Raw genomic sequence first — 26876 nt, 5'->3', positions numbered from 1 at the left:
GCTGGCAAATTTACCTATTAATTCCCACGGAGTAAAGTCACAGATGTGGAGGCATGGATCTGCTTCTGTGCATCACCGCTGCCATGTTTGGAACAAATTACTAGATTGTGCTGTGTGTCTGCATTAAAACCAATGGCAGAACTAAACTGTGTGATTTAGCTGAAGTTGAAAATAAGCATTACTGCACAGTATCGAATGTAATGCACCACTGAATTTAATGTGCACCTCAATTTTCAAAAGCTTGAAACCAAAGAAGAATTTGCTGGCGAATGTAAATGTGCCATCAAATCTAATGTGCACCCTAATTCTCGCGACGTAATTTGGCCAAAAAAGGTAAATACGGTATTTTTTCAGCTTTGAGGCAGGACCTGCCTTACCAAGAAGATAGCAAGGTTTGGGGTGGTGATAGGCTGCAAGGCAGTGTACATGGCAATAAGCTGGTTGGGTCAATGGCCTGACTCTATATAATGCTACTTCCCATGTTCATAAGCCACAAGTCCAGATGCAGAGGGAGAAAGGTGAAGTGAGAAAGAAAAGATCAGGATGGCAGGTTTTGCAAAGGGTGTCAAATCTTTTTGTTTGTGAATTCCACTGCCAGCTGGTCACACTTATTATAATATAAAGCAGAGGTGACAATGGACATACTAGGATCCTGGGAGGTTGAATCTTTAAGGAAGAGCAGATAGTCTTGTTGGTTGGCATTCATCTATTTTGGGAGACAAAGGAGGAGGGTGCCTTTGGGGGTGAAGTCATAGAATCATAGAATCATAGAGTTGGAAGAGACTACAAGGGCCATCGAGTCCAACCCCCTGCCAAGCAGGAAACACCATCAGAGCACTCCTGACATATGGTTGTCAAGCCTCTGCTTAAAGACCTCCAAAGAAGGAGACTCCACCACACTCCTTGGCAGCAAATTCCACTGTCGAACAGCTCTTACTGTCAGGAAGTTCTTCCTAATGTTTAGGTGGAATCTTCTTTCTTGTAGTTTGGATCCATTGCTCCGTGTCCGCTTCTCTGGAGCAGCAGAAAACAACCTTTCTCCCTCCTCTATGTGACATCCTTTTATATATTTGAACATGGCTATCATGCAACCTTAAGGAAAGGAGCTGCAGTTCAAAATACTCTTGTGCTGGCAAATTTACATACTGTTCAAATTTACATACTGTTCAAACTGTTGGAAGGTTATATATAATGTTTGTTGGTCATTAAGTGCACATAGTTTGTGTTTCAATTAGAGTCAAGTATGAATGCCTGATTTCCCATCCAATTTTACTGCTTCACAAAGGATTGTACCCAAAGGAAATATCTCTCCCCCCCCATGCCACTCTCCTCTCATGTGGGAGTCTGCCTAATCCCAGCTTCCCATGCTCATCCAAATAAGATTTCATCAAGACCTTTCATAATAAAGGTAAAGGGACCCCTGACCATTAGGTCCAGTCGTGGCTGACTCTGGGGTTGCGGCACTCATCTCACTTTATTGGCCGAGGGAGCCGGCGTACAGCTTCTGGGTCATGTGGCCAGCATGACAAAGCCGCTTCTGGCAAACCAGAGCAGCGCACGGAAACACCATTTACCTTCCCGCCAGTGTGATACCTATTTATCTACTTGCACTTTGACGTGCTTTCAAACTGCTAGGTTGGCAGGAGCAGGGACCCCATTGTGGGGATTCAAACCACTGACCTTCCAATTGGCGAGCCCTAGGCTCAGTGGTTTAGACCACAGCGCCACCCGCACCCTACCCCTCCCCAAATCAATATCTGGTTCCTCCACCCACTTTTTAAAGGGAGAAGCAGGAAGCAGGAATCTGAACATACCAGGGTTAGTTTTAAAAGCATTTTAATGACATAGCATATATTTAACAGATAGGGTAAAAGTCTAGAGGTACAGTTCCATACAACCGAAAGCCAGTTCCAGTACTATCCTGACTACAGTCCCAGTCATTGAGAAGTCATTCCTATTAAATGTATTTCTTTTCTTTTTTTTCTGATTGTGCAGTAAGATGAAAATTGTTCATTACAATAGTTACAGTGACAGAGAAATGCACACTATGTATCAAAGAGCAAAAGGTAATGTAGCAAAATTATAACACAGTGTAGCTGCTGACAAGCAAGTTAACCATTGGAGTAACATTTTTTTGTTTTTGTTTTTTTTTTCTTCCAGTAAATGCTTCAGTTCCACTTTTACACTTAATCGATGATTTTAAAGGGTTTTGTTTTTTTTTTAATTATACATCTAGCCTTATTATACTTTTTTTACTAGAATTATCTGAAACATACGATATAATGTATTTCAGCAAAAAAAAAAAATCAAAATTACAGATTATTTAAAACCATTATCAGTATGCTAAGTCTTTCTTTCTTTTTTTCCAATACCAACATTCTTAACTGTCGTTGCCGGATGTGGGGTTTTGGCGGGGGGGGGGCGGTGACGGGGGGGGGAAAGCATCTCGTCCATGTTTTAAGTTCACATAAACAAGATGCCCGGATATAGAAATGGTTTTGGCCTGTACGTTAAATGTTGAGCTGCACTCTTTGTCACGGTAGAAGAGAATATGCCACCATTTCATTTACCAGGGTTAGATTCGCAGTGGGGAGAACCAAGTAGCCAAGGCTCAGCACGACAACCTCAGACGGAAGTGAAAAAAGTGTTTCTGTGTGTCTGTCTGTGTGGGCTAAGGAACTTTGCAAGCACCTTGTATTCCATTAACACTAAAATAGTGATGGGTTGGGGCAGGGTGGGGCACTGTTGTTTTTCAAGACAGCCTCAAAAAATCGAGGAACAGTTTAAATAGTAAAGATCTAATCTACATTAACCTCGTTAAAAAGAAAAAAAAGGAAAGAAAGAAAAAACCAGAGAAAGAAAAGGAAGGAAAACAACGAAAGGAAAAAAATCCTGGCTCTTCTCTTTTACTCAGAAGCTGCCCAATGCACCTCAGACGTATTTGTAACTTTAGAATCTTTTTGTGTATTTTTTGTTTTGTTTTAAATGCTCTATAAATAAAAAAATTTAAAAAAATTAAATCACATTGAGGAACATTAGGCACAGAGAGTAATGTATTGGTTCTGAGCTTGCATGCTGGAATTCCACTGGAACGGTCGAGAGAGGTGCAGCGTGTAAAAGATAGGAGGGAGTTCACTTCTTTTTCCCAAAAAGGCTGAATCTCTTCTCTTTGTCTTTCTCTTTCTCTTTCTCCCGCTTGCCAGGACTGGACTCGCTGGTTATTGTCACACTGGCTGGCAGGGTCTGGGCGCGGCTCGTCGCTGGGGTGCTGTGTGTGCTTGTGGACAACTCGGTTTTGTCCGAGATCGCAGAGGCAATGGCCTGGATCCATGCGTTCATTTCCTCCTGTGGGGGGGGGGGGGAAGGCACAACAGGAAGGTGTTTAAAAAGAGAGAGAGATTTCATGGAGCCCCAAAATAAATAGCTTAAGGCAGAGGTTCTCAATCTTTTTGTGCCCATGGTTCCTGTAACCAACTACAGTGGTACCTCGATTTTCGAAAGTCTCCGTTGCCAAACGTTTCAGTTTTCAAACGCCAAAAACCCGGAAGAAAATGTATTCTGTCAATGGCTTTTGCTGAGTTTTTTTTCCATTTCTCTCTATTGAATTTGCAGGCTGCTCTTTGCGCCTCGCTTTTCGAAAGTTTCATAAGTCGAACAGTCTTCCAGAACAGATTACGTTCGAAAACCGAGGTACCACTGTACAATAATAATAATAATAATAATTTTTTATTTATATCCTGCCCTCCCCAGCAGAAGCCGGGCTCAGAGCAGCTAACAACAATAAAAGTAACACAGTTTACATAAAATCAATTACAGTGGTACCTCGGGTTACATACACTTCAGGTTACAGACTCCGCTAACCCAGAAATAGTACCTCGGGTTAAGAACTTTGCTTCAGGATGAGAACAGAAATTGCACAGTGGCGGCACAGCAGCAGCAGCAGCAGCAGCGGGAGGCCCCATTAGCTAAAGTGGTGCTTCAGGTTAAGAACAGTTTCAGGTTAAGAACGGACCTCCGGAACGAATTAAGTACTTAACCCGAGGTACCACTGTAATTGAAATGTATTCTAAAATCAATTCATTCTAAAATCAATTCAAAATCAAATTAATGGCAGCCATTGGGCTAGAGTTCTGTGAGGATTACCGAAGGAGGGGGTCAGGCTGTGCCTTGGCCAAAGACCTGGTGGAACAGCTCTGTCTTGCAGGTCCTGCGGAAAGATGTCAAGGGCCGCAGGGCCCTAGTCTTTTGTGACAGAGTGTTCCACCAGATCGGGGCCACGGCCGAAAAAGCCCTGGCTCTGGTTGAGGCCAGCCTAACCTCCCTGTGGCCCAGGACCTCCAATATGTTTTTATTTGAAGACCGTAAGGTCCTCCGTGGGACATACCAGGAGAGGCGGTCCTGTAGGTATGAGGGTCCTAGGTGCCTCTGGGACTGGCCAGGGGGCACTATGTTCCTGCCGCACCCCTGTGGGGCTCAGGAGCCCAGTTACGTCACCCCTTGCCTGCAGAGCTGACAGCCTCTCACCCTTTCTCGAACACCCTCCCTTGTGGAGCGTTCCCTCAGCCTCCTCTCCTTTCCTTGGGGGTCCTCTGGGCAGCCGCTGCTGCCGCCCCTGGTCTCTGAGCCACCCCACCCCAAAGAGAGTTGTCTCCTCCCACAGAGGCCTGGGAAGAGGGTGGCCCCAGCCTTAGTGGCCCAACGGAGACTGGCCAAAGAAGAACGTGAGGCCAGCACCTTACTTTGGGTGGCAGCAGTGGGCGCTGCTGGGCTTGCATGGTGGAAAGGTTCCCCTTCAGCACCGGGCACTCAGCTTCCAGGCAGGCCATGCACACAGCAAGTGCCTGCCTGCTTGGCCTCCCACTTGTCTGTCCATTCCCAACAGCAAGTGCTGGTGGACTGACCATCTGGGCTCCCTCACCCGCTTGCTTGCTTACGCCAAGGCCGCCTCAGCTCCTGGCAACCAGTGCCCCCTGGCCAGTCCCAGAGGCACCATTTACCTGGGGAGCTTGCAGTCAGCTCTGCTGCAGCAAACAGCCACACAAGCCTTTGGGAGGCAGACACATAAGAGGGCATCAGAGGAGGGAGGGAAGGAAAGAGGGACAGAGGCCAGTGTTGCCTGCGACACCCTTGATTATCATTCAAGGCACCTCAGGGTGCCACAGCACACTGGTTAAAAACCACTGGCTTAAGGGATTCTGGTGAACTAAGGCAACTTTCACACCATACATTTTAAACAGCCCCACTCCAACCTCCTTGAGACTCCATGGCTTCCTGAGATTTACCTAGGGGTTGGTTAAAGGTAAAGGTAAAGGGACCCCTGACCATTAGATCCAGTCGTGGCTGACTCTGGGGTTGCGGCGCTCATCTCGCTTTATTGGCCGAGGGAGCCAGCGTACAGCTTCTGGGTCATGTGGCCAGCATGACTAAGCCACTTCTGGCAAACCAAAGCAGCGCACGGAAACGCTGTTTACCTTCCCGCCAGAGTGGTACCTATTTATCTACTTGCACTTGGACGTGCTTTCGAACTGCTAGGTTGGCAGGAGCAGGGACCGAGCAACGGGAGCTCACCCCGTCGCGGGGATTCTAACCGCCGACCTTCTGATCGGCAAGTCCTAGGCTCTGTGGTTTAACCCACAGCGCCACCCGCGTCCCTCCAGGGGTTGGTTATCTTGGAATAAAGGTCAGTGGAGACTGTAGAGCTTAGACTACGTCCCCCACTCTCATCACCGCAAAAATTCTGCAAGCACCCCCTGAAACGTGTGTGCCCATCACAACAGAAATTCCAAAGCTGTCTGGCGTTGCGATATCATAACACATATGTGGAGAGCGAAGGTGTCTGTCAAGCCAGAAGCCCAGTGTTTCCCAAATTTGGGTCTTCAGCTCTTGCTGGACTACAACTCCCATCATCCCTAGCTAGCAGGTCCAGTGGTCAGAAATGGTGGGAATTAGTAGTCAGCTGGAGACCCAAGTTTGGAAAACACTTCAGTAGACACTGTACTGGGACGTTTTTAATGCTTGGCGTTTTATTGTTTTTATATTTTCCTGGAAGCTGCCCAGAGTGGCTGGGGAAATCTAGTCAGATGGGCGGGGTATAAATAATGAAATTATTATTATTATTATTATTATTTCAAAAGGAGAAGGGCTGCTGCTCAACGCACATGATTCGGGTTCAATATTTGGCATTTCCAGGGAGGGCCAGGAGAGGTGCCCAGTCTGGAATGCCAAGCAGTATCAACAGTAGCGAGTTTGATGATTTGGTGAATGGCAGCTTCCAATGTCCTATTGCTTTATGCAGAATGCGGCTTCAGGAGATCGCGGTGACAGCAAGACACCAGTAGCACCAACATGACTTTAGAAAAAGAAGAAGAACCCAACAAGGGACAGAAACTTACATCGTCTTTGGCTTGGAAGAGATACTCATTGCCGTCAGTTAACCTGAAATTCAGAACGACAACATCAGGATAAAGAAGCTGCTCTTGCCAACCAATCGGGAGCAACAGGAACTGAGGACCTTGTTCTTTTTGCACCAGTAACCCCGCAAAAGGCTCGTGGTCGGCGTACTGCCCACCCCAGTTTTAGAGGCGTTGTGCGTACCCTGACACGTCCTTGTGTGCTCCATCCCAATGGGGCATGTGTTCCCATTTTAGGGTGGAGCCCTGCCACTGCCTTTGACATGCCAGCTGCCACACAAGGCTGGGCGACTGTGGCAGTCCCAGGAAAGCAAATGCAACATGCTTCCTGCATTATTCTTTGAATTCTGCAGAAAGATCTTACAAGGCACTGCTCTCTATAAAACCATAGCCAGAGAAAAGTTCATGTGCTTGTTTACTCCCGAGTAAGGACATAAAAAGAGCCTGTTGGGGAAACCAAGGTGGTGGCCTCCACATTGTAGCCTCCACTTCTCATCTTCCGCAACCAACATGGCCAATGGAAGTTGTAGTCCCAAACATCTGGACATGTGGTCCAGCATCCATTTCCCATAGTGGCGAATAAAATGTCTCTAGGAAGCCCACCAAGGGCCCCTTATAGCAGTCTCCCCCAACCTGGTACCCTCCAGATGTCTGGGACTACAACTCCCACCAGCGTTGGCCAGTATAGCCAATGGGCAAGAGATGGTGGGAGTCAAGCGGATCCTTCCGGCAGGAGTTCCAAAACCTGGGCACCACCAGCCAGGCATCTAGCGGCAGCAGGACATAGAGATGGTCCTCTCCCCGTGGGCAGACAGGTCCCTGTAGGAGATGTTGGTCCTCCAAATGGTTTAAACATTTGTGCACTTGGCAGAAGTATATGGATGTTATGGATGTTTGGAGAATCCAAGACTCGCTTTCAATTGTTGTGGCTTTCTCTGTTCTTACAAACCAGCCTCCCCCACTCCTGTATTTGCAGTGTTTTGTCACTGCCTGAAGAATTTTTTTTAAAAAAATTTAAGCTGCACCTACATGATCATGGCTTGGTGGACACTGAGAAAGACGTGGTGCTGTGTGTGCAGAAAATCCCAGCTTCTTCTTTTTTTCCATTTTTTAAAAAAGATGGTTGGTCATGTTTGCACATAACCCGAAGATCACCGGGGTGGGAGGAATTGGTGGCTCTCCCTGACCATTGTCCATGGTGGCAAGAGCTGATGAGATTTGAGATCTAAAGCAGAGGTCCTCCTGCTGACTGGTGGGAGGAGATGGGGGAGTGCAGAAGTCCAATGCTTTGGCTGAGTTTGTTCAGGCTCATCTACATAATGCTAAACTATGGTTCAGCAGGGGAAAGTGATGGGATGCTCAGTCTCAATGAGATGCAAGAACTAGAAATCCTTGCTCATTCGGACTCTCTTTGGCTTCAATGAAGAACCTTCACAATTTCCGAAAGCGTCAATTGCCTCCCTGCTTTATGGGTTGGGTGCCTCTCTGTTGCTCTCTGCTATTTTAATAAGCGTAAAAATCTCTCCCTGCCTTTGTGAACTGCTTAGATAAGGCTTCCTTGCTTTGCCTTGTCTGCTTAGGGCTACGATAATGCTGAACCATTTAATGCAAGGTGCCATGGAAGGGAGAGACGCAGGATGAGGCTGCCCTGCCGCTTGGGAGACAAGCTATTGCTGTCTGTGCTCGGAAAGCCAAACGGTGAGGGCAGGGGGAGAACGAGGACCCAAAAGGTACTGCTGCTGAAGTCACAAACCTGTGGCTGGTGTGGTGGAGAAGCTAGAGATCATAGATCATAGAATCATGGAACTGGAGAGTTGGAAGGGACACCAAGGGTCATCTAGTCCAACCCCCTGCAATGCAGGGATGCTACCCTCTCTGATGCCTGCAGCACAGAGAATCAAAAATCACTGCAGTGGTACCGTTGCAAGTAGAAGAGCTGAGGACATTAAGATGTTTGTGGGGAGACCACAAGCAGCATCCATATGAGGATTTTTTTGCTCCAGTGTATATTACTTTGCTACCTTACACTGAGTTGCATTTGCCATTTCAAAGCCCTTCCAAAAGAGACCCTTCTGCAATCTCTTTTTGTTCTATTGCAAAGAGGATCCTGGCGACTCTGGGACCTCGAATCGATATGCTGATGGCAGTCCTTTGCAGCTTTGGAACACCTTCATGGTAACATGGGATGATAGGGGAAAAAGCAAGGTCCTATTCTGGAGCCGTATACGCCAACATTTCTCAGCCTTGCGTCCCTAGATGTTGTTGGACCCCAACTCCCATCATCCCTGCCCACTGGTCCTGCTAGCGAGGGATGATGGGAGTTGTGGTCCAGCAACATCTGGGGACCCAAGGTTGAGAAAGGCTGATATACGCTAACAAAACATGTCAAGAGTTTACCAAGCCTATCAAGTTTTGGAAGAGAATGGTTTTTGAGTAGGTCCGCTGTTGGAGGCAGTAGGCCTCTGAATACCAACTGTTGGGAATCACAAGTAGGGAGATAGCCATCCTGTTGGTCAACAGTGGGAACAGGATGCTAGACTAGATGGGTCTTCGGCCTGATCTAGCAGTCAGGCTCTTCAGCCTGGATACGTCAGTTAGTTAGAGTGTGTTGCTGCTAACACCAAGGTTGCAGGTTCGATCCCTGTTCAGGACAGTTGCATAGTTCTGCATTGCAGGGAGTTGAACAACATGATCCTCAGGGTCCCTTCTAACTCTATGATTCTATGATTCTAAAGTCCTTAAAAAGTAAAGGGACCCCTGACCATTAGGTCCAGTCGTGGCCGACTCTGGGGTTGCGGCGCTCATCTCGCTTTATTGGCCGAGGGAGCCGGCGTACAGCTTCCGGGTCATGTGGCCAGCATGACAAAGCCGCTTCTGGCAAACCAGAGCAGTGCATGGAAATGCCGTTTACCTTCCCGCTGGAGTGGTACCTATTTATCTACTTGCACTTTGACATGCTTTTGAACTGCTAGGTTGGCAGGAGCAGGGACTGAGCAACGGGAGCTCACCCCGTCGCGGGGATTTGAACCGCCGACCTTCTGATCGGCAAGTCCTAGGCTCTGTGGTTTAACCCACAGCGCCACCCGCGTCCCCTAAAGTCCTTAAGAGAGGAATTAAAGGGAAAGAACGAGGCCCAACCCAGATATCCCCTGTGAACTGATCTTGGGACATTTCTAGAGGGCCATATCATCTGCAGCACCCAGGGGTTGTGCTGTGAATTGTGGAGGCAACGCTCCGCTTTGCGAAGGCAAACCTGGCACCAGACATGCAACAGTATGTCAAGGAGTGTTGCGCCTGCTTTCCCTGACCTTTTGCCTTCTTGCCTAGAAAACAGGGTTCCCCCCCCCCGACCTTTTGTCCTTTCGCAGATTTGTTTACTAGACATAACGCTTGGCTGGAGCATGGCAGGGAACACAGACGTAATCAAGTATCGGGGAACATTCAAGGGAAGCACCTGCTGACACGTGTATTTGCTAACGCTAGAAATGTGCGTAGATGGAAATATGTTAAGTTCAGGGTGGTTTCACTACTGTTTCCAATTGTTGACTTCTGTTGACTAATAAAAGGAGTCTCGGCAGAGCTAGCTGGCAGCTTGCTTGGAGCACGCTTGCCAGCATGATTCAGAACAGCTCACCTGCATTCAACCTCCTGTCATCTCTGTTATTCCTACAGTGAATGCAGTTGCTCAGAAGATCGGTGGATGTGGATAATGTCTGCAAACCGCTGGTGCAGGGCGCCTGGGAACTATCAGTTCCCATCCCTGTGGGGAAAAGGAAAAGTCTCTCTCTCTCTCTCTCTCCTTCTCCTGCAGGAAGAGGTGCCTTACCTTAGCTTGAACACATGCTTTTTCTTCTTGTATTCAACCGCCACTTCGCATGCCGCTTCTTTCAGGCTGACGGGGATCTCGTTGTGGTAGGGGATGCCCGAGGAAGCAGCCTTGGCATCTTTGTAAAAGCCCATGTCTTGCTTGTTAATGACACAGTAGACGTTATGCCAGGATCTTGGGAGACAAATGAAATAACAAGGCAAGCATTAAGGCCGCCGTCGCGGATAAGCGCAGCTGCCTCCTTGCTTTTCTAACGCTGCAGCATTGCATAAGCAAATCAAAGCTCTTTTTCTGTGAGAAGATAAAACAGGTTTATGGGCAAGAAGTTTGCACAACACAGCTCTGTTACAAAAGGGAGAGGGAGACAGAGAGAACAGAAGAGCAAAAAGAGATTTCTCAATGCTATGCCATTAGGGTTTTTGCATCTTAATGATTTTATGTGCTGCGCCTAATGGTTTTCTAAAATGTTTCTATATTGCTGTACCCAGCGCTGATATTTTGAGAGAGGGCAGATAAATATCAGCACTATTTGGAAGTAAACATGCTGAGTGTTTTCAGAGGGGAAGCTGTCAAGTCTGAAAGCTATCAACTTGGATGCATCATTTATTCAGCATTGTTTACTTGGTTATTTCTATCTTGCCTTTTTCGATCCATAAAGGATTCTGACACGAAACTAGCAGGATGCAATGAAAACCACCAATCCAGTTAAAACCTCTACATTTCAAGACGAAAATAGCCAGCAAAACCAGGGGGGAAAGAGTGTGTGATGCTGTAAGAATCTGAGATATAACAGGACCAAAATCAAATCTATCAACAGATAAATAAATTCAGTTTATTTATATTATGCGCATGCCGCTTGACAACAAAAATCCTTGAGGCATTTTGAGTGTGAATCCTTGTGAGCAGGAACCTGGAATGCTCACCCTGTCTGTGTGAGTCTTTGCAGGAGGGCCACTGCAATAGGACAGGATGGCTGGCGGTCACCCCTCTCCTTTCAGCCATGCAGAGAGGAAGTGACAACGCTAAGGGAGGATATTCTTAGGCTTCAGGAAGAGTCAGAAAGAGGAAAGCGGAGAAATGCAGGAGAGCAGAGAGGAATTTTTGGGACACACATTCCGCCCTGCTTGCAGAGTGAGCAGGAAGCAGGAACAGGGACCACGAAGTGGATACTTCGGAGGTTGCAATGTATGGGAGAAGGAAGATGCAGGAGATTATCGGGGGGTGGGGTGGGGGGTGTCTGTGTGCAAGGGAGGTTGCACAGAAGGCGAGGCGAGGAGGCACAGGCATGGGGTGGAAGTGAAGACAGGGGTGCAAAGTGGGACCGCGGAACAGAAGAAAGAAACGCGGTTGGGGAGGGGAGTAGCGAGATTAGTAGTTGCATGCGGAACAGGGGGCGCTGGTGGGCGGAGTCAGCAAAGGTACAGCCCCTCGTTTCAGCTCGTTCCTTGCTGGGGCAACTTCAGGGGCCCATGTTTCCCCGAGCACAGCCTGAAGCCTGCCTCCAGCTCGAACCTCACCTTGTCCTACACCCCCGTGGAGCCTGGCCACAGTGCAGAGCGGGACAGCGCCCTCTAAAGCAGCGTCCAAAGGAAGAGGAGAGGAGAAAAGGAGATTTGGAGGGGGCAGCCCTCGCCCTTTGAGCAAGTAAGGAGGGAACAAGAAAACAAATGATATGGGAATCGGGGGTTTGGGGCCAGAAGCCTTAGTGGTGGCAAGCCTATAACAAGAGGTTGGTGGGAAATAAGGAAATAGGGGTGGGGGAAGGATAAAGGAGAAACTCAAGGGGGGGGATCCAGTGATGAAGCGGCAATGATACCCACTTGCATACCATGAAGGAAGAACAAACCGGAGCTCTGGGGATCCTCCAGAGGTGGAGAAGCACGGAGCGAACCGAACAAACCTGTTTGAAGCCTTCTTGTTGTGTGACTCCCATTCGTGTTTGCGATGCAAGAAGCCCTCCATCAGAGTGGAAGGGGCTTCTTGCGTTTTGGTCGGGAGGGTGGCTGCTGTCTGGGCCTGGAGGCCAGCCTTGGCTTTGCGATCGGCCGTCGGCGAAGGGACGGGGCTGGTCTCTTTGGAGCTTGTCCTCTGGTCCGCTGCTCCATTGACCATTTCGTTGGCTTCCCTCGACTCTCCCATCTAAGAAACAAGAGCGGGACACGTCAGCCGCTGTCCGGCGGCAAGGCTGTTGCACGCAGCACTTTCTCGTTTAATCAAAGAACATCTTAAATGTTCCGTTTGCAAGGCTGTGTACCAAAGCCTAGGGGGTTCTAGTAAAACTACTCTCGCCCCCTCCCCATTGAAGAAACAGAGGGCTGGAGGAATTAGAATGGTATCATTAGATTAGTACCCAATTGATAGAGGTGAAGGAACAGGAGAAAGGGAGAGGGTAACCCATCTGTGAGAGTTTTACCGCTCTTGGCTTTGCTGATCAAATCCTGAAAATGCCATGATTGAGCAAAGGCAAACTGTACATGCAACAAGGACTTCTCTATTAAGAGGCTATAGAGAACGCAATTCTTTGCTGTTCCGTAACTGGGAATAAGAAACTGGGCCCAGGATTCTGGCCGCACTGCAAGCATTTTTGACTGTTCCAATATTGCAACAGTAAGAATCTCACTTCTGTTAAGTTCAGAAAGATCGTAAAAAAAGGAGGGGAAATCCAACTGATTCACGTCAGCCGCCTTTCAATGCATCTATAACGTTACTGCCATTGGGACTATGCAGTACCTCTATAGATGCATTAAGCCAGTGGAAAGAGTACTGCTAACAGCATTCACAGAAGCACCCCGATGTGACCCGGACCCACCTGCAAATTCCCCCACTCCATCACACCCATCCCCAAGGTGACAACATAATCAGAAGACAACATGCAGAAACTGGTGGGGAATATCCGAGGGCAGCATGCAATTTCATCATGTCCCCCCTCCTAGTTAGAAGAGCTTGGATCGTCAAAGACAGGCAGGTTTAGAGGGGAGAGGAAGGTGGAACAAGGCAGGGTGGACAGTTAAAACGTTAATTTATCTCAAAGTCTCTTATCGTCGGACTTTGGAATCGGGTGGGTCGGATTGGGTGTTAAAGGAGCCAGGAAAACACTACAACCACTCAACTCCACACGTCTATTTACCCCCAAGACAAAGACAGAACCAAGGCCTTGGCCATCTCTCGCCTTGCCGGTCTCGATGCCTGCTGTACTGTAACTGAGATGCCTAGTGGGGCCAGCTCTGACTGGGCAGATCCTTGATGTCTTCAGCAGCCATTTCATCACCCAAATCATTTACAACCGGAATCCTGAAACTTTAATCTTTTGCAACAGTGGCTCGGTCCCAGGTGGGACGGATAACATTGATTAAAGGAGTCGGGACTTGGAATTCTGTGCCGCAGAAAAGCCACTGGTAGCAGCCCGCAGAGGAGTGTAGGGATTGTGGTTATTAGCAAGTTACTAAAGCCCAGCACCGCTCAATGCTCTAGTAGTAGATTACAAACACTCTGCGCCATTTTTTAATTTTTTTCACATCGAGGACAAGCAAGGATTCGCCAAGGACACAGTAATTAAAAGACACTTTTTGCTGCTCCGGCCAGGATTCAGACAATTCAGAAGCAGCAGAATTATTACGCAGCAAGCTGTACATCTTCTACTTTTGCTACAACTGCTTGGGCTGATCCTTGGGAAAGGTGGCTGGTACCATTGACTCCCATTCCAGTACGTTGGCCAAATGCTAAAGGCCTCCAGTCATCCATGGGGTAGGGCCTTCTAGGTAGTGGCACCCGAGTTTGAAACTCCCTCCTTTGGGAGGCTCAGTGCACCCGTTCCCTCCCAGCTTTCAGCCACAATCCTACTCCTAGTGAACTCAACTTCACTGGAAACAATGGGATTTACAGCTGGTTAAATATGTATCAGATTCTGCTGTTTTCTAAGGCTGCAGTCCTACACTCTCTTATATGGAAATAGGAACTACTGGACTCTGTGGGGCTTACTTCTGAGTAGACATTTGCAGGATTGCACTGCAAGCTACCCAGAGCCTTTTTTTTTTTAAAAAAAGCTCACCTCACCCCAATCCTTTGAACCAAGAACCAGGTCAAGTTTTGCTGGACAGTATCAACCCCCCTCTCCCCTTATGAAATAACTTAATGTCCTAGGAGGGAACCCAAATCCTGAACTAAATTTAATGTGCGTAACTCCCCCCACCGTGTTAACTCTTAGTTTTGTGGTTTTTGTGATTAGTCTCACTTGGGGATGAGAGATTCGGAGAATGTGGGCTTTGCTCAAAAACTAGGGGAAACTTCCTAGGATTAGTAAGAGAGAAATCAAATAATGGAACCAGAGTTTCCGTGGTAGAGACACTTGAATTCGCTTCCTTGGAGGTTTTGAATGAATGGGCAAGAGCCGTTAAGTCAGAGGTCTCTAGGTATAGAGTACGCTTTCCCAACCTGGTGCCCTCCAGATGTTTCAGACCATCGCCATGCTGACTAGGGCTGATGGGAGTCATAGACCAAGTGATCTGGTAGGCACAATGGTTGGGGAAGGCTGGTAGAGAATATACTGCATTAGAGCAGGGAATGTAAAAAGAGAGACTTGTGGGAGCCAGCAGGGGCCGGTGCCCCTTGGGACTGGCAGGGCAGAAAGTGGGGAGACCAACAGAAGGTGGACCCAGAGCCCAGGACAGGCATAGCCAGAGCCAATGGGAGGCAAGAGCCAACTAATTCAACTTCTGTCCTCATTTTCCTCTCGGCTGAGTTTTACAAGTGCAGCACTGAGGCAGGAGAGGAGGAAGGTGACATGCAGTTCAGGCCCCGTTGGCCTAGCTGCAAGTAGGAGGGCAACTGGTGGTGGCACAAGGAGGGCAGACCAAGGTTGGTGGGGCAGTGCCCGATTCACCAAAAAGGACCAGGCTCCACTGCTGGAAGCTCCTCCATTCAGATTCCACCAACTGGGAAAAATAAAGGAATTTTGTTGAGAATCAACTATATTTGCAAACCAGGCCATCAATATTACACCGTATTTTTCGCTCTATAAGACACACTTTCCCCCTCCTGAAAAGAAAGGGGAAATGTGTGTGTATCTTATGGAGCGAATGCAGGCTGCACAGCTATCCCTGAAGCCAGGAGAGCAAGAGGAATCGATCCCTCTTGCTCTCCTGGCTTTGCTTTGCTAGAGAGCCGCTGCACAGCTTTCCCTCTCTGTGCAGCACCCCTTCAGCGAAGCGGGAGGAGAAATGAAAGGGGCTCCGTTTCTCCTCCTGCTTTGCTGGAGAGGCGCTGAGCAGAGAGGGAGAGAACTTTTTTCCCCCTTGTTCTCCTCCTCTAAAACTAGGTGCGTCTTATGGCGCGAAAAATACGGTGCATTGTGGTAATGCCACCTTCCCAGCAGTACAAGTGGGTCAAGTCCGAGGGAAACCTGAGAGCCAGACACACAGCCTCTGTATTCTTGCCTGTTCCTGGCAACTTCCATGGCTGCTCATCCGACTCCTGGGTTGCCCAGGGCTTGCTTGCCTGCACTGGCAGAGACTAGGGAACGAAGCACAGGGAAGGCACTTGTGCTCATGCAAGCGAAGACTGCTGCGGATCTGGCTTTAGCTCGCTGCAGCACAGCCATCTTGTTAAGATTATGAACAAAGCTGTTGCTTTTCAGTGTTTTTGCAGCCCGCTTTCAGAAACGGTTTCCGCAATGAACAGAATAATAATAATAATAACAACAAAAACAATAACAAGCATGTATGGAAATGATGCATGGGGAAATAATAAGAGCTAAACAAAACTTTAATGGAAACATGCTTTGAGCATGCAGACAAAACACCATGGGTGACAATGGTTAACAATAACAACAGATAGACACAAGCATGTTATGAATACACGTTGTCATCATTGGAAGGTTAACTGCAAGTCAGCTGAGTTTGTTAGCTGATTCTTGAGGTATTTAAATCCTGATGCAACACAGCAGCGGGGGACGCAACATGGAATACATCCCTGCTCCCCCCGAGTTTCCTTTTCAAAGTGCATGAATCAAGATCTACATTCAGTCGTCCACCTCCTTGAGCCTCTGTACTGTTAGATGAGGAATCAAGGGATCTGCGTAAGGGAATGACAACCCACGCGTTGTTCTGTGAAATGCCACAATTTTTCGGAACCAAAAAAAATAAAGGCAGCTATTAAAAAGAGAGGACTGCAGTGTCCTTCGCTGCCTGAGATTCAGGTTTGAGGTATCTTTTCCTCCAGTTTTCCCCTGAATGCTAGAGCTCTATGTTGCCATTATATGAGGAAACTGAGCATCCCTTAGGCATTTTTGGCTACAGGATAGAACAGGTTTGGAACAGTCCCTTTGCCTGGCCAAGGGTCAAAAAGGCATCTCTGGTTCCTGCAGGGTTTAATGCACTTTGAGGGGCAGCAACCTAGAACTGGTGTAAAGGAAGCACCAAAACATGTCAACACATTGATATAAGGAAATCTAAAGAGCATGAATTAAGAAGTTATACGGTGATATCCTGATGAGAGGGGGAGGAAGAGAGAGAGAGACATGTATGATAATGAAGAAAGACATGGTTGCATGGAAGAATAAAATCCTAGCCTTCTCACTCCTCACAAATGTTGCCAGGTACACTTTGAGAAACTAAACTGATAACCGGTACACCTTAATGTAGACTCGGAGGTTCAGCAAAGGGAAACCAGATTTATCAAGTGTGGTTTGCTAATTATAAAGGTTAATAACTAACTAACCCTTATACCAGTGGTAAAGATTGCAGCAGAAATTCTTCATGGGAGGAAACCAAGGCCGTATTGAAAAATGGCAAAACTACAATAAATCTGGAGAAGTCTAACAAATGCCAATTCTTCTTTACCTTTACCAGCTGAGGCAACCACCCATTGACTAGGCTACAATCCAAGTTTATGTAAACAAAAAGTCTTCTTAATGCCACTTTTGTGCAAAATTACTGAATCTGAAGTTGCAACCCCAGAGCGCATGTTTAGCAATCTTTATCGCTACCCACAATCAAGGGAGGTTAAAGAAGACCCCCCCTTTAAAAGTGTGGAATTTCTCTACTCTTTCAATGTGTCTTTTCATGTGGATTGATGGTCCTAATTCAGAGGTGAAGATTGCCAGATGACCCCTGGGCTTCACTGAGGGCTTTAAACACCTCACCTTCCTCCTCCTACAGTAGCAGCAGATAGACTCACATCAACTGTCATTAATTCTCTCCAAATAATCCAAACAAGTCTCTGCTACAGCCTCTGCTACTGCCTTAGCCCCCCACGGAACTACATCCCCAGAATTCCTTGAAGAGAATAATGTTGCCACCCTACCACTACTCCAAAAATCTGTAATTTGATACTATGGTCACCATCCTCTGTTCCCCACCTTGACACAGAATGGAAGTGTCTAGAGCAGGTGTAGTCAATGTGCTGCCCTCTAGAAATTGATGGGCTCAAACTCCCATGAGCCCCTGCCATAATCAGGGATGATGGGAGCTCTGTTGATCAACAACATCCGGCTAAGACTGGGCTAGAGGGTTGACATTTGGATATATGGAGCCCAAATTAAGATCCCCACTCAACCGAGAAGGTAACTGAGTAGTACCTCTCAGCCTAATCTACCTCAAGGCTGAGTTCCTTGTGTGGGATACAAATGTAATAATACTGGAAACGTGCAATAGCAGATTCACGCTTGTTAAGGGCTCCTTTCCTCTTCCCTAACCTGCACTTCTCCTTTCGTAGGGGGGGAAATGAGAGCAGGGGATTATGAACCTGCGACTCTCCGAGGTGCTGTTAAGACTCAAGCTCCCATCATCAACCTTCGCCAGCACAGCCAGTGGTCAGAGCGATGGGACGCAGAGTCTAGCAAGATCTGCAGAAGACACAGGTTTCTCCACCCCTGGCCTTAGAGTCAGTGAGCAGAGGTTTCAGATATGGGCTATGAATCAGCCTTAAAGGTATAAGCCCCTCAACCTAGTGCAACCTCAAAGGGCTGTTGGGAGGATTAAAAGGGGAGGAAGGGAAAGAGAATCATGTATGCCACTTTGGAATAAAGATGGGATAGAAATATAATAATTAAATAAACAAAGAGGATGCACCTTCTGTTTCCCTTCACTATTAATACGTTTTCCTACTCTCCCCACCCCCTTATCCCCTTACACTTCTAGGAATGCGAAGGGTTGAAGTCATGGAAAAAGCCAAGGTCTCTGCAGCCTAGTAGGGTGTGGGGAGAATCTTAGACCCAGCAGGGCCAAGTGTCGGTGCCTGGCTGGAATGTGTCCTCGAACTCTGGCAATGCCTTTTGCTTCCCCCGGTAGAGGACAGAGATGGGTTTATGTGTGTGAGAGAGAATGTAGAAACTAGCCTACTGTGCAGAGGTAAAATGTTCACTCATTGCCCCACCTACTTTAGCCTCTGGCTCCTGCCACCGCTGGCAAGTACCTCTGCCCCCCAAATGGAAGGGAATGTTGCTCTCGGCTGATAAGTGTCCCCCAACCCCTGCCATAGGATGGAAAACAAGCTGGGCATCAAGGCACTGAGCTCCCCATGTGCCTCAGGTAGAATGTTGAGGGCCAGCGCATGGGAAAGGCAAGCATCTTCTTTATCTCTGTGTTACAGGTGAGCATATGAAAATGAAGGTTCTTCCTTTCCCGATATATGTACCGGAGGCAATGCTAGGAGGGATGGGCAAGGCAGATGTTCAAGGTCCCTCTCCCCCCCCCCCCCAGGGCTTAACTTGCTTGGAAAAGCGGAAAACTGGGAACAAACAGTCCCAGCAACAGGAACAAGGGATGCTCACACTATTAAAACTCAGTTTTAATGGCCCTTTGGCATTTATTTTATTTTATTGCAGATTGCAATAAACATGCTTCCTTGGAAATTAAATCCCATTGAGTGCAATAAGCTTTGCTCCCTAGTAACTGTGTTCAGGAGGGCAGCCTGAAAGATGCTGTGAAGAAGACCTGCTTCTGCACAGGAGGTGAAGAGGGTTGTTTTGTGTTCAGCCTCACATGATCTGCATGGATTTCTCTCTCCCCCCTCCAACCAGGCCCTACTTTAAAAGGACTAAGAGAGTCCCGTGGTTTTCAATGGGGTTTTGCACCAAATAACCAACTCACTGGCTAGGGAAGAGGAACACTGGAACAGGTTGCCGATACAGTAAGATCACACTGACTACTAATTTTGTAGCGTCCTTCCATTTAAGCTTTATTGGCGGTTGCTGGGTTCACACTGCTTGGAATGTTCAACAACTTACTAACTTCTAGGTCAGGGGTGGAGAACCTCAGGCCCAAGAGCCAAAATATGGCCTTCCAGGGCTTTCTAACCGGCCCTCAGCACTCTCCCTAGCCATGTCCCCTCACTGGCCCTGTAATGCTGTTGCCTGGCTGGAGTTTGGCCTTGAATTGTGATAATGCCTCTTTGGATAGAGGACAGAGGACTGTGGATGCATGTTGAGAAACGTCTGACTTTTGCACGGCTGGGTTGCAGCCAGCACACTACTAACAGCTGTATCTGTTACTCCACCCACTTCTCCCTCTGGTCTTGCCTGCTTTTCACCTCTCGGACCGCTTACCATGGACATGCGGCCCTCATAAGGTTGCGCAGAGCGTAGTGTGGCCCCTGGGATGAAAAAGCTTCCCCACACCTGCTCTTTTGGTGCAGATGGTTCTCCCTGACTCTGAATTCCACACCCCCAGTTTACATATCCGCATCTGCCGACTGCTTTCTCTCTGTAGGGCTGGATTGTGCGCCTGAAGGCATTTGCTGATATCGCAACTGGCTTCCTGGCTCAAAACCGTTAGTACAGGTAGGGACATCGTACCTGTTGGTCTCTATTTCTCGTCTTCCGCAACGATGAGATCTCATTACATCTCAATTACTCACACAAATGGGGCGGCTTTAGCGGCAGAAATCTCAAAAGCTATTAACAAAATGAAAAACTCACAACAAAAGATCATTGAGACAGTCGCAGTGCAACCGGGGTGGGGTGGGGGGAGCCTTGAAGGCGTTTGAAAGGATTTAGAGTTGAGGAAATTGAGGGTGCCTACATGGGCACTGGAGAGAGTGGCTGGGTGTGATGGCGACTCAACTGAACACAAGCTGAATGCGGCGGGGTGTGTGGTTGCAGTGGGAGAGAAGCAGTAAAGGGAATTTGGAGGGCCGGCAAATCGGGGAGGAACAGGGGAGAAAAAGCAGCCCATGGCCTTCTGCAAACCGCTCTGCGTCTTTCAATGTCCAGAACGAGGCCGGTCACTAGCCGTCCATCTGCCACTAAAGTTTTTGTAGTTTTGGTAGGTTTGGGAGCGGTAACTAACCCGAGGAGATTCCTGGTCTGGTGGCAAACCATTCTGGGATACCTGCTCTCCTTTTGTGCCATCCCTGTTGAGAAAGAGAGAGAGAGAGAAAGTGAGAAAGAGATTGGAAAGGAGAAGCGCAGGTGCAACACTGTAGACCAGGCCATTTGCCATAGGCATCCAGGCACACTGAAGAAAACCCTGGTGAGCTGCAGAAGCCTGGTCTCTGTCACACATTCTGGGGGCACACACTTCTTTCCTGTCGGGGTGCCTTGGCAGCCATGTTGGATTGCACTGCCCACCTTTGCCTCTGGCCCTTGGAAGATTGTCCCAAAGGAAATCCAGGCCTTGGGCTGATAAAAGGCTTCTGATAACTTCTCTGGACTACCCAATGCTGCCGCTTACCAGTGCCGGATTTACGTATACGCTAAACAAGCTATTCCTGCCCACCTAGCAATTCAAAAGCACATCAAAGCGCAAGTAGATAAATAGGTGCTGCTCCGGTGGGAAGGTAAACAGCGTTTCTGTGCGCTGCTCTGGTTCGCCAGAAGCGGCTTAGTCATGCTGGCCACATGACCCGGAAGCTGTACGCTGGCTCCCTCGGCCAGTAAAGCGAGATGAGCGCCGCAACCCCAGAGTTGGCCATGACTGGACCAAGTGGTCAGGGGTCCCTTTACCTTTAAACAAGCTATAGCTTAGGGACCCACTCTCTTGGGGGCCCCAAAAAAAAATAAAAGAAAAAAACTGGATGTACATTTCCAAAATATAAGATAAAAGCAAATAAAATAAAACCTACACACAGCAACAGTGTTTTGTGTTGTGTAGGCTCCTATGATGTAAGTAATGGGCCCCGCCTGCTAGCCTGCTCCCTAAAATATGACTGGTTTGCTCATTTCTATATATAGGGTGCCTGCATTCTGCATGTGCAAATGGCTTTAGATACCTATTAGGTCCACAAATCACCATATAGCATATATTCAACACAAAAAACAGTAACAATTTGTTGTTGACAAAGGACAGCTGGACATGTAAAGGGGCCCATTACCTTCAGTAGCTTAGGGCCTCATCAAACCTAAATCCGGCCCTGCTGCTTACCATTGCTGAGACTCCTCTCCGGTCTTGGGGCTTGGCTCCGGAGAAGGAGGCTGCCTCTTCCTCTCTTCCTCTTCTTGCTGTCGACGTACTTCCAACAATTCCAACTGGGGAGCAGAGAAGAAACAGTGCAACTTTAGGGTCCCTCCATTCTCAGAAATGTCAGCCATCTTAGATCCTTGTTAGCTCCCTCAACATGCCACTCCTGCAAGAACCTGATTAGCTGTTGGATTGGATTGGCTCAGGGGATAAAGTTCAACTATTCCCCCCGCCCGCAGAAAACAGGAAATCATTCAGTTTATTTCTACCAGAATCTAAATTTAGCTCTGTAACATATTACAGTGGTACCTCGGGTTACATACGCTTCAGGTTACAGACCCCGCTAACCCAGAAATAGTACCTCAGGTTAAGAACTTTGCTTCAGGATGAGAACAGAAATCGTGCTCTGGTGGTGCGGCAGCAGCGGGAGGCCCCATTAGCTAAAGTGGTGCTTCAGGTTAAGAACAGTTTCAGGTTAAGAATGGACCTCCGGAACAAATTAAGTACGTAACCAGAGGTACCACTGTAGCTCTGTGACTCCCAGCAATAGGAGCTAGAACAAAGCCATCGTGCGTGAGCACATGCGTCCCTGAAATGGCTCCTGCGACTCACCGTAGTAAGTCTTTCAAGCGCCGAAAATCTCTCGTCCCAAGTTGCGGCGGACTTCTCAAACGCTTCGTGCCTCTTGATGAGCTTCTCCACTTCGTCCACGCTTTGCCCGATCTCGCGGCTCGACAGGTACGGCTCCTGCCCCAGCAGCCAGGCCTCGGCGACGCTGGCGTCCCTCGAAAACTGGTGCACTTCCAAAACTAGGCCAAAGGCAGAAACGTCAGGTGCTCAGGGCCAGCAAGCGCTGTGCAATGATAGGCCTAGCCTCTTAAGGCAGGCGCTTTCTTAAAGACATGGCACCTTTCTCCTAGCTCTTGGGGCTCCTGTTTCATCAGGCTGGTACTAAACCAATCCTTTGGGAATGTCCTAAAGTGTCACCGATATATTTTCACCCAGGGACACCCCCATGGTGGACAAAGGAAGCCAGAAATAATCATCAATGATCTGTCCTTCTCCCTAAGGTCCCATGTTGCGTTGAATGGACACTCCATGTATCTAGACCAGGGGTGGAGAAACTACAGCTCTCCATTTGTTGTTGGGTACCCATCACCCTTGACCAGTGGGCAGTCTGGCTGGGGTGGATGGGAGCTGGAATTCATCACCATACGGAGGGCCCTGGCTTTCAATTTTTCCCTACTCCTCCAACACTTAAGCCAGCATTCCATGGCTGCTGAGCATGCCCACTCCCCACACTGGCTGTTTTAATAATAATAATATAATAATAATTTATTATTTGTACCCCGCCCATCTGGCTGGGTTTCCCCAGCCACTCTGGGCGGCTTCCATAGAAACCAAAATTACACTAAAATATCACAGATTAAAAACTTCCCTGAACAGGGCTGCCTTAAGATGTCTTCTGAATGTCAGGTAGTTATTTATCGCTTTGACATCTGATGGGAGGGCGTTCCACAGGGCAGGCGCCACTACCGAGAAGGCCCTCTGCCTGGTTCCCTGTAGCTTTGCTTCTCGCAATGAGGGAACCGCCAGAAGGCCCTCGGCGCTGGACCTCAGCATCCGGGCAGAACGATGGGGGTGGAGACGCTCCTTCAGGTATACTGGGCCGAGGCCGTTTAGGGCTTTAAAGGTCAACACCAGCACTTTGAATTGTGCTCGGAAACGTTTTGGGTTCTTTCCTCTTACAGTTCTCCCCCTTGGTTGTATCTCTGCAAGCCTTTGGGTTCCCTTAACCCTACTGTTCTCAAAGCTACCACCATGAGTTTGACCAAACTGTGGGAGGCAGTGAAACACAGGAGTGCCTGGCGTGCTCTCGTCCATGGGGTCACGAAGAGTCGGACACGACTAAACGACTAAACGACAGCAACAACCCTACTGATACGTCCCTTTGTTTCAGTCTCCCATTCTGTATTATTATTGTTGTTGTTGTTTATTAATTAATATACTGCTTAATTGCAAAGGTGGCTTTTAAGTGGCTGGCTTTGTGCTTGCCATATGTCTTCGGTGTTCACATCGCCAGCTTTGCAACAACGGCAAACCGCATACACTCCTGGCCGTGTATTAAAAAATGCCGACAACACTCAGGAAAGACTGCCGCCTTAAAAAAACTCATTGCTCTAAGATCTCATTGCTCTAATAAGACAGACAAGGGGTTGGGTCTTACTCAGTCTCAGCCACTCCCATCTGTCTTCCCATTTGTCAATCATTTCTTTTCTCTTCTCTGTGAGCTGCAATAGCTTTTCCTTGATCTGCAAGGAATAAAAGAATGGAATGTTAGCATTGTACTAGAGGCTTCTTCTTCTTCTGTCATATTTGACTTTAACAGAGCTGCATCTGGCATCTGGGATCATGTTAGGAAAAGCAGGCTCTGTGTTTCACATCCAGGTTACTTGCTAGTCACTGGTGGACAGTGTCCATTGGATCTGGTAGGGGAGGGGGTTTGTTGGGAGGGTGGGGGGAAACAACACGAGCCTTGGTTTGGGATGATGCGACAATAGACTCTGGTTTGTTTTGTCTGTGGAGGAGAAGGAGGGGAGGAGCACTATGAGAACGCGTCAGTAGCATGCATGAGCAGAGCTGGTGTGTAAATTGATTAGATTAGATAGGATGGGACAGAGCAATAGAGATAGAAACAATAGGATTAATTAGATAGAATAAAATAGTATAGGTATGACATATTAGATAGGACAGGACACAATAGATTAGCTAAGATAGAGTAATAAAAAGGGATTGATTATATTAGGAAGTCAGATTGATGGGATAGGATAAATTAGATCAATAAAATAGGATACATTAGATCGCCACGACAGACAGAGTCCATTAAGTAGGGTCAACAGAAGGGAATGCAAAGCACTTTGATGAAGTCAAGATACATAACAAAACCTAGATTCAATTAATATAGATGGTCCTTAGGTCTGAAACGGTGATCCTTATACATTGTTTTCTCAACCACCACTCCTGCATAGTTGCAGAGAGCAAGCACACTGTACCTCTTCTGACGCATAGTGTTTCCTCGCCAGCAACGATTTGCCCAGCTCAATGCAAGTTGTAAAGCTGTCATTACGGGCATCTATTTCTGCTTTGATTCCCTGGTGATTGTTCATCAGCAGTTCTACGGAGGAAACATCCCTGAAACGAAACGGTGGTTCAGAAAGTCGCACGCTCTGTTTATTAAATGCTTTTGCAGCCCACCGCCAACAGAAACTGAAGCCTAGTTCTCATGGAGGCAGTAAGCCTGTGATCCTCAGGTGTGCAACCTCCACCTGTAGGTGGGGCTCATAACCATTTTACAGACAGGAAAACTGAGGTGGAGAGTTAGCAGCAAGTTTGTTACTGGCTGAGAATGGATCTGAACTCAAGCCTCCTGAGTCCAGTTCAATCCCAACATTATGCTTCAAGAATGCTAGGTAGGCCTCAACAGCAACAGCCACACGGACACAGCTAGAGGCCTAGCCCTAAACATTTGGCTTGTTGTTCCACATTACCAGTGCCGGATTTATGTATAAGCTAAACATGCTATAGCTTAGGGCTCCACTCTCTTGGGGCCCCCAAAAAATTTAAAGGAAAAAAAACCTGGATGTACATTTCCAAAATGTAAGATAAAAAACAAATAAAACAAAACCTACATACGGCAACAGTGTTTTGTGTTGTGTAGGCTCCTATGATGTAAGTAATGGGCCCTGCCTGCTAGCCTGCTCCCTAAAATATCACTGGTTTCCTCATTTCTATATATAGGGTGCCTACATTCTGCATGTGCAAACGGCTTTAGGTACCTATTAGGTCAATAAATTACCATATAGCATATATTCAACACAAAAAACAGCAGCAACAATTTGTTGTTGACAAAGGACAGCTGGAAATATAAAGGGCCCCATTACCTTCAGTAGCTTAGGGCCTCATCAAACCTAAATCCGGCCCTGCACATTACCTAGGCTTCTCTTGGGCTTCGATCTGGCGAATGACATCCTCCATCCAAAGCATGAGATCTCGGACCATGCTGAAGAAGCGGAATTTGTCCCCGGTGTCTACCAGCCTGACCCTGCGTCCCTCGCAGGCATCAAGCAAGGTCTTCCACGCTTCCAGAACCTCATTTTCACGCCTTTGGATATCGTCGGCCTTGTCTCCAGCGTAAGCAGACTGGAGGCGGGCGGCATCTTCTTGCAGTTGCCTTACCTGGCGAGGGAAGAAAGAGAAAGCCCATCAGCCAACGCGATTGTTGGAAGGCCTGCTATGGAATTATAGCCAGGGCTGCAACTAGGCTGCAAAACCTGGGAGATGAGCAATGTTGCAGAATGTGACAGAATTCAGCTTCCTGACCACCTTGGCTTCTTATTTCAAAACAAGAACCAACCACCAAGTTCCTAGCCCTTATGACTGCGAAGATAAGTGTCAGGGAACTGCCATCAGCTCAGAGGCGAGAGGTGGGAGGGCAGTTGGGTTACAGGGAGCCTCCAAAGATCGTGCGAAGCAGCACTTCCTCCGCGGAGGAGGGAAGCCCCGTCTCTAGTGGGGAAGGGGTGCAGGGCTCGGAGGATGCAAGGGAGATCCAGAGCACCGAGCATGGACAAAGTGGGGGGGGAGGCAGGTCTCCCTCTGCCCACCCCCTCTCTGCGCAGTCGGTTTACGCGCAGAGAGGGGAGGCATAGGATGGGGGTCAAAAGACTACTCTGCTGGGGAAAGTTTAAGGACTGCCCACTCCCGGATTCTGCTAGTGACTGAGTAAGACATCCTGCACTGTGAATGTTTTTGCACCGATAATAAAGCCTTTGAAAAGACCAGTGGGGGTCTTGCCTGTCCACTCTCGAGCAACCACGCCGGCAGACATAACAATAAGCTTTAAGACATATGGGCAACCAAGACCAGCCCAAGTCATTTTACTGCCTGAGGCAAAGGACAAGATGGCACTCGCCTGATTCCACATACGGAAGCCGATCAGATTGACTGATGAATCTTACTTGAACATGGGGACAGAGGGCAACAGACCAGCTTAGGTGGCACAGGGATGGCTGTGTGGCACACAAACACAGCTGTGCCCTCCGACACTTTACCACCACTACCCAACCCCCAGCATTTGCCACCTGAGGCACTGTCTCATTCTGCCCAACAGCAGGAGCGGCTGAGTTCCACGAGGGCAGCATTGAGTCTATGGAGGAGGAAGCTTGCTATGTGCTACCCCCTTAGCTA

At 48.0% G+C, this 26876-nt stretch overlaps 1 protein-coding gene across 4 annotated transcripts in view; it reads right to left on the bottom strand.

Moving 5' to 3' along the window:
- Positions 1–1819: 1819 nt before the first annotated feature.
- Positions 1820–26876, bottom strand: part of SPTBN1 (spectrin beta, non-erythrocytic 1) — a 235250-nt gene continuing 210193 nt past the window's right edge. For 2 of the 4 annotated variants that reach the window (XM_083604697.1, XM_083604699.1), the window contains 10 exons: positions 25621–25865; positions 24683–24821; positions 23857–23941; positions 22242–22438; positions 21594–21697; positions 20520–20583; positions 12137–12375; positions 10237–10410; positions 6393–6435; positions 1820–3345 (listed from right to left, as the gene is read on the bottom strand). In XM_083604697.1, the coding sequence (XP_083460823.1) occupies positions 3133–3345; positions 6393–6435; positions 10237–10410; positions 12137–12375; positions 20520–20583; positions 21594–21697; positions 22242–22438; positions 23857–23941; positions 24683–24821; positions 25621–25865 (1503 nt within the window). In that variant the 3' untranslated portion in view covers positions 1820–3132. The remainder of the gene's footprint in view (positions 3346–6392; positions 6436–10236; positions 10411–12136; positions 12376–20519; positions 20584–21593; positions 21698–22241; positions 22439–23856; positions 23942–24682; positions 24822–25620; positions 25866–26876) is intronic. The other 2 variants (XM_083604698.1, XM_083604700.1) reach the window with 1 other exon arrangement.

Source organism: Podarcis filfolensis, assembly GCF_964270895.1.
Source record: "Podarcis filfolensis genome assembly, chromosome: 3".
In the NCBI taxonomy this organism is placed as follows: Eukaryota; Metazoa; Chordata; class Lepidosauria; order Squamata; family Lacertidae; genus Podarcis; species Podarcis filfolensis.
The sequence above is the reverse complement of the archived record's forward strand: the minus strand, read 5'-3'. Positions and strand labels throughout refer to the sequence as shown.